We start from the raw sequence: 8143 nt of genomic DNA on the forward strand, positions 1-8143 counted from the left end.
AAAGATATTTTATAGAGTATAGTGGAGAAACTATCTTATGGTTCGCGCCGCAACTAGCTTTCGATAAATAATTTAGTATTCAATTGAAGGGTTGCTAGTTGGTAACTATGGCGTTAAACAGTTCATGTCATCCTTGGAATGCATGAGGATATGTAACAACTTCAGCGTGATGACATAATGAAAATAAGAAATTAATACTTGTCTCGAGGGAGGATAAGAAATAATTTATTTAACTATCTTATTAATGAGAGGAGATTTACTTCATAATCGCACTCGCACTGTTGCCTGGTGCCGATCGCCGTCATATTGTGTGTCAGCGGCAAGACGAGGGTCGCGCTGCGATTTAGTTTATGCGCAACTAGTGCGCACGCGCACGCTATTAACGACGAGCGGGATGCTTTCCCACCGTAACCGCCCCCTAACCGTGGCACTACCACGGTCACACTACAAGAATAAAATAATATACCTATAATAAATTGGTCATAAAATTGAATAAAATTTTTCAACGTCGACGATCGCAGAATCAAACTGTTTTTAGGAGCAAAATTGACATTATAAAATCCTCAGAAGATAGCTCGTCTAAATGAGATGCTATGGCCAGTTCTTTACGATACTTAGTCGGGTACAGGATGTATCAACTTGCATTTACCCACCACTAACGCCTGGAAAACAATTATTATTAGATGCTACGAACTTACTTATTTTCATCAATATCCAAGGCCTGTGCTACAGCCACGTTGACGATGTCCATCCACTGCGTAGCGGCTCTGACCACCAGCGCGGTGGAGGAATAGCTGACGGTGCAGCACTGCGTCTCCATCATGAAGTGGTACTGGGAAGGCACCGTGAAACTGCCCTTGATCACGTGCGTAATATCTGTGCCTCTGCGTTGTGGAATGATTGCTGCTTCTTGACGGATCTGAACGAATAATATTGTTATTTTTATGAATATAGAGCTTATTTTGCCTGAGTTAATGTTAAGGTTTACTAGTCGAGCTTCTTGTCTCAGTAGGACAAAATAAGCTAGCTAGTTAAGTAGTCTGATCGGGAGAAATTGAGACAGGAGAAGGGGTTTATTGGGACTATAACGTTTCTAATACAAAATTTTTGTGAAGATCTAGCACCTACCGAATTGAGAAGGTCATTCCACGCAGGCAATTTTTTTTTATCCTCATGAGTCAAATTACCCTCTACGTCTGTTTTTTTAAGAATTTATACCGAATCGGTCAACAAGAACCATTCATGTTGCTGGCAATTTTTACTATTTTGTATATCTTTATGTCAACTTACCCGCTTATCTTTGTCCGGCGCAACCAAAGCCTCTCTAACTGTCAAAACAGGCTTCGCTTTCGACTGAATGTATCTGACCTTCACCAACTCTGCTGCCGCAAGAGCCAACCGATGCGATGTGGCCGCAATTACACCGATGGGTTGTCCATAATAACTTATCTTTTTGGAGGCGAGTATTTCTTCATTGACTATTTGCCAGGGAACGTCGAGCGGTGTGAATGTGTTTTTACCCGGTATGTCTTTTGCAGTATAGAATGCTATGACTCCTGGAGTGTTCTGGTGGAAAATGGTTTATATACTTATTATTTAACTACATATGAAATATCAATGGTTTCATCATAATATATGTCTACGGTATTTACTACGTAAGGTTTAATTCATACCAAAGCATCCGTTGCATCGAAACTCTCTATTTCTCCCAAAGAAATGGTAGACAGTACGAAGGCTGCGTGTACTCCTCGCGGTTCCACGGGCACATCACATGCGTACTTCACTTCACCGGAACACTAAAATCATAGCACATTATGTTTTTACTGAAGTTAGTATAATAAGCGATAGTTCATGTAAAAAAGTCTTTGGATTGTTGTATCTGTAAAACATCCATAATTAAAGTGACGAATAGTTGTATAAGGTCTACCATCTTCCGGTAAACGATCTTTTCGTCCCTTATTGATTAAAAAACAATGTTTATTGTTATTTACTAAAACGTAACTTTTGTATAGCGATATTTTTGCACAATTAGCGATAATCATTTGGTCTTTGAAATATATCTTCATCTAGCTTATGGGATTTTAGGAAATCCAGACGATATATTTTTTGTAAATTAAATTCATCGCCAACCTGTTTAAGAGCTTCAATCTTCGGCACTGGTTCGTTCAAGGGCCACAGAGATTTATCTGTGTCGTACACTTGCGTGCCCTGTGACACGGCGCGCTCCAGGTTCGTACCGCCAGATTTGTACCGAGGATTTACTGATGGAGCTAAAGATAGAATGGCCTGGAAATAAAATTATTAGTAACAGAATAAACCAACTTCAGAGGTTTAGGATTTCTAATCTACACTTTTATAGAAATCCATATTCCAAGACTTCTTAACCCTGTTAAGGCGAAAATTTCCGATATAGACTGAGCCTAGAATAGACAGGCATAGACGACAAATCATATCAAAATAACTTTGTTAACAAGAAATAACACTTAATGATTTAGCTGATAAAATAAATAAAACAGTAAATGGAAGACTGCCTCTGCCCGTACCAGACTTTAGTAAAAAATGCAATAAGAGCTGCTTCTTGACGGCAATTGTTTGTAACAGAGTCGAATCAGTAAGTGAAGAATTTAAACCTTTCAAACATTATAATACTTTTATTTTCTCACCTTATAAAACAATCCCAAAGCAATGCTTTTCCTACATGACGGCGATGGCTCGGGAGGGACATCTACCGGTGTTATCTCTTCGTCCAGTTTCCTTAAAGCTTTGTTTAGAGTTTCGTTACAAAACAGCGAAGAACGATATAGAGAACTCTCTGTATTCTTAGCGTTGATGAAAGTAGAACTAATGTTGCCGTAAACTATATTCGCAGATAGGACATTTTGGTTTGCATCTACTTTGAATAAGAAGCCGGCGTTGACTATAGCATGTGCGTTTTGGGCGCGAGGCATGATCTGCAATAAGATTATTATCAATTCACATATTCATTAATGATCATTCAAACATCGGTCAAAGAAAATAAAATCACCTATGTGCTCATTACTATACAGGGTGTCTAAATAAAACTAGTTTTCGGAATTAATCTCGGTTTTTAAATTACCATAAGAAATCATATTATACAGGATGGTCTTCGCAAAGTATTGGGAGGGACGAGCCTAAAACGCTAGAGTTATCTTTTCTTGAAAAAATAATTTGTTAAATTATAATTGAAGTTTACCTTATAGGTCCTAATTAAGTTGTTGGCAGCGAGTGGAGGTAACTTCACGTCTACAATTAGTTTATCCCGAAGGTCAGTGTTTAGGAAATCTCGCATTCTCAACTCGAATTTCTTTAAATCCCTATTCACTGCAAATGATGATGAATGGCAATCTTATAAATTATTAAATATTCCTAACACCGGTATTCTAGTGAAGGAAACGATGGGCCGCCAAGATAGGGCTGACGAATCAACTTTTAAGGCGGCGCGCAGACGCTTTCAAAAAGTTGCTGAATAACAACTACACTGTGACACTATTACGAAACTGATAGGTGCTTTAGCATTTGTCATAAATTGACTGTATTGTCATAGGTCAATGGCATATGAATATAGTATATAAAACAAGGACCCAAATCCAAGAACTTGACAGCGTTTGTGCGAAGAGTTTAACGCCTACTCACGTTTAATGAATTTGATTAGATTTATTGATATACATGCTCTAATTAAAGTAATTGTAGATATGTACTTAAAGTAACAGTGGCATCAACTGTTCGCAGCAATAGAAACACGTCCGAAGGGAACTCATGGTATTTATTCTTCATAGCTATATTGCCACCCAAGGTGCCGATCTGCAAATAAGATACAAAACAAATCATCCATGAGAAAAGGGAACTAATATTTTATTGTATTAGACGAAAAACAACGATTCTAATATAAAAGCAAAAGTTTATGAAAATTTTTGGATATTTATTATTAGTTGCAGAGATATGTGGTCCTAAACCAGATCATCGTGTTTTATTTTATGGGTGCAAACGTATAAAAGTACAAATCTAAGACGAGGCGCAGGCCTCAAACTTCATAGGTAATTGTTTTTGTGGTCATAATGTCACTAGCGTATTAAAATACTATAGGTATGCTTACGTTTCGAACTGGCACATGCGCAACCAAATCCAAGTGCTTATAAAACATGTCAAGGTATTGGAACTCCTCGCTGCTAGTGCATCTTCGGAAGAGCTTCATCACCTCTGTAAGCGACATACCAGCTCCGATCACCAGATTCGCATCCGAGAACGAATTCTTCAGAGTCTCTATTGACGATATATCTATAAAGATCTTTGGCTCGTTTAAAACTGGATATACTCCTGGAATAATGAGAAGTTAATTTGATTATTTAAAATCTGTTATCTTATCATATTAATTAACTATGGATACTTGTTTGATTTTTGTGATATCAGTATCCTCACTCAAGGGATTTGCAGGACCCCTACATTGGGATAAGGATACTGCTCGGTCTCTAAGGTCCTTTAATACTACAGCTAAATTTCTATCTTCAACCACTTATATCAATCTTTAAATTTTAACTAAATTGTACAAGTTGTATACCTTGTCCTGTGTTACCAGCTACCAGGCTGTAGTTATTGGAACCATCCCGCCTTAAAATCTGAAAGTTTAACAATTCAGACTAATAAAAGCCATTTATCAAAACACTATGAATTTCTTTTTAATATAATGCGAGACGTAAGTCTACTATGTGACGTTAAAAGCAACGTGGGCCTAGTGCCCCTGCAGAAACCCAAAACTTCAAATTACGAAATACTGCGAATAATTTATCAATGACTTCCAGATGGACAATACTGCGACCAAAATAGACAATACTGTAATATTCATTTAGACAAAATTGCTTAGAATCATTTGACTAACAAGTTTCCAAGATCAATTTGCATTCAACTAACCTGAAAAACATCTTGAACTGTGTACGCTTTGTACCACCGTCCTCCCGTAGTTTCCAAGCTTATCAGCCTCTGAGGGGCGTTCTCTATCATACACCACTCATCATCAGACTCGCTACATTTGCGACTGCATTTTCTGGCGCATTTAATACGTCCCAGATCTTCTAAGTCCTAAAAATATAAATACGTCTTAAATAGTTTGATTATGTGTGGAAGATAAGAAATCACCAGGTATTTCATTTGGCTTCGGTTGTTACAGTTTTGTGAAATTTCTTTCTTTGGTTAATTTGCATACTGGTGGTAGGTCTCTTTCACATGTGAGAGTCCTCCGGAATATATATAGGAATATGGTATATATAGGATGGTGTTTCTGCGGTTTATGGACGGTCGTATCGCTTACCATCAGAAGAAAGGCAAGGTCGTCTCGTCATTAAAAAATGTTTTTTTTCTATAAAATCAATAGTCATATCACATGAGCTTGGTATTGGATTGGTATCTTATCGCTTAGATAATATTATGTATCTATAGAGTTGTTGGTACCTCATATTAAGTTTATTTTTGCCTAACATCTTTCGAATGCACTTAGTTTCGTACTATCGATAACTCTTCATAACTAATATCGACGATGTAAGACTGATTTTTGAATAAACACTGTTTAGGTTTTAACTTCAGCGTTATCTACTATAATAGTATATTAGTTATATAGTTCATCACTATAACCTTTGTTATATTTGTTTCGAAATTTTAAACTGTAGATAATTTGTTTACTCTTTAATTGTTATACTAACCAACGTACATTTCAAAATCGGTTGTTAACATTACTTATCTTTCATTATCATATGCTTTATTATGACTTTTAGCAGTTGTTCCACAATACTCAGACTATTAGATAAGAAGAATAATATTTATGTTGATTCTAAAGCATCGAAGAGATGCCGTCAACTTGTTACTAAGAAACACTACGCTACCATGAAACTAATCAACATCAACTGACAGAGTCTGTGCGATGCCTGACCTAATTCTGTAAGTTTAATGTGTCAATACTCGCCATCAACTAGGTTAGAAAGAAAGAATCATTTATTCGCACAATATACTGGGACGCATACAACCATTTATAACAAGGTACAAAAAAAGAAGAAGATTTGTAGTGGGTTCGGGCAACGTGCATCCCATGATACTGCCGAAAAGGTTCCAGTTCAGCACTAAATGCCGAGCAAGGTGTGCCTGGCGCTGGTTTTCAACTGGAACCTTCAACTAGTGGAATAGTGACTCACGGATTCTGTTAGAAGAATAAAAATGAATGAAGAATAAAAGAGAGAAATGGTTACATTTTGATATTGAAATTTGACTGATTAAAGAATATCTTGGTATCCTACAATTCTCACGTCTTTATTTTTACAACCTTTGATAAGTATTTAAACAAAAGTTTACTGTTGTGCAGCCATAAAATTAAAGTTAGCTAGAAATCGAATGATTTCGAATATTACTTGTATTTTGTTCTTCAGAGATGGATCAGCATCATTTGCAAAGCTCTTAAAGGCGTCTAGAATAGGTCTGTACCCAGTACATCTACACATAATGCCTCCGAATGAGTTCTCCACTTCCTGTGTCGTTAGTTTCTTCGTTGCGTTTTTGTATAAACTGTAAAGAACGTAGACTTTACATTCAACTAAATTACTGCCTATACTGCTAGAAACAGACAGAACATTTTTTTTATAATTCCACGTGAAGTTCAATTCAATTTTAAGGTTGTGGCTCCATCGTTGACATATACATACATACATACATAACATCACGCATTTGTCCCCGAAGGGGTATGCAGAGGCGCGACTAGGGCACCCACTTTTCGCCAAATTTGTTCCGTCCCATGATGTGATAGGGGGCGAGCCTATCGCCATATCGGGCACAAATTCCAGACTCTGGGCAGATACTGAGCAGAAAAACCCAAACATCACTTTTCCATTTTTGGCAAAATTGATTTCCATCGTTGACGGAAGTCAATTTTGCCAACATGAAAGTAAATTCACATGAAGTTGATCTACACGCTGGGCAATATGGCACAATGCTTGGTATCTATACCAAACGCAATATAAAATCGGAACAGAACAATGCTTCCATATACCGATGCCTGGCGGTGTGCGATGTGGTGTACAATAAACCAAATCGTATACTGGAGACAATGTTATAGAAATCTGAGTAAACACTATAGTCAGGGTCGTCTAGCCTAAAGTTCTTTACATACTGGAGACAATCTTATAAAAATCGAAGTAATTTTTTTTTACTAACCTATACATATTCATCACCCATCCGCTGGTACAGTAGCCGCACTGAGTCCCGTTGAAGGCGGCTAGTCGGTGCTGTATCGAATGGTAGCCGTCCCTGCGGTTCCCTACTCCTTCCACTGTTGTGATGTCCCATTCGTGACATGACAAGACGTGGACGAGGCACTGGAATGAAGTAATATTTTCTGTTAAAGTCTACCAAGTTTTTTTTTATTGCCTTAATAGGCAAACCAGCAAGCGGTCCGCTTGGTGGAAAGGAGCATCCACCGCTCATGGACTTTGCAATGCCAGAGGCACAGCAAGGCCTGCCTACCTAATAATGGGACTAATATAATGAGACTTCTTCCTAACTTTTTTAGTTGTAGAGATCAGTGCTGAATAATGTACATTATATAAAAGGCTGCTATTATTATTATTTTATAAACTGACTTAAAACACCAGGTGGTAAGTGAAGTGATAATTATTGTACATAAAAAAGGAGTAATGTCTAGTGCTACATTATATGTATGTATTTAGTTATAACATATGATAGTAACTATATCTTCAAAATCAAAACACGACAACGCTTAGACAATGCTTGCATCCAAACTTGATCTTGCGATTGTATCAACCCAAATGGCATCTTGCAAACAAAGAACATTAATAAAATACCTTGTTGTGATTTACCATGATACCCGTTTTTTTGAAACAATGACCCTTAAGTTATTTATACAGTAAACGAATTATATAAAAAAAATAAATTATTTGACAAGATTTAATTATAACAGAATTCCGATTTACAATCGAATCGAAAAAACAAATTAGCATAACACGAAATCTTGATACAAATAATACTGAATGCAAATTCAATAGTGGTCAAATTATCGGTTGATTACTGTTTTTTTTAATATTCTGTAATATTAACGAGTTCACAAAATTAAAAAAAAATATAATTTAAT

At 36.7% G+C, this 8143-nt stretch overlaps 1 protein-coding gene across 1 annotated transcript; it reads right to left on the minus strand.

Annotated features, from left to right (window-relative positions):
- Positions 1-114: 114 nt before the first annotated feature.
- Positions 115-7874, minus strand: LOC119191151 (indole-3-acetaldehyde oxidase-like). Its single transcript, XM_037445039.1, has 14 exons — positions 7857-7874; positions 7210-7370; positions 6411-6564; positions 4927-5094; positions 4577-4634; positions 4115-4335; positions 3720-3822; positions 3215-3342; positions 2664-2951; positions 2131-2286; positions 1674-1796; positions 1291-1566; positions 699-919; positions 115-444 (listed from the first exon to the last, which is right to left on the minus strand). Exons 1-14 carry the CDS (start codon positions 7872-7874, stop codon positions 234-236), a joined length of 2286 nt encoding a protein of 761 aa, XP_037300936.1. The 3' UTR covers positions 115-233.
- Positions 7875-8143: the final 269 nt, after the last annotated feature.

Source organism: Manduca sexta, unplaced genomic scaffold (genome assembly GCF_014839805.1).
Source record: "Manduca sexta isolate Smith_Timp_Sample1 unplaced genomic scaffold, JHU_Msex_v1.0 HiC_scaffold_1116, whole genome shotgun sequence".
Taxonomy (NCBI): domain Eukaryota; kingdom Metazoa; phylum Arthropoda; class Insecta; order Lepidoptera; family Sphingidae; genus Manduca; species Manduca sexta.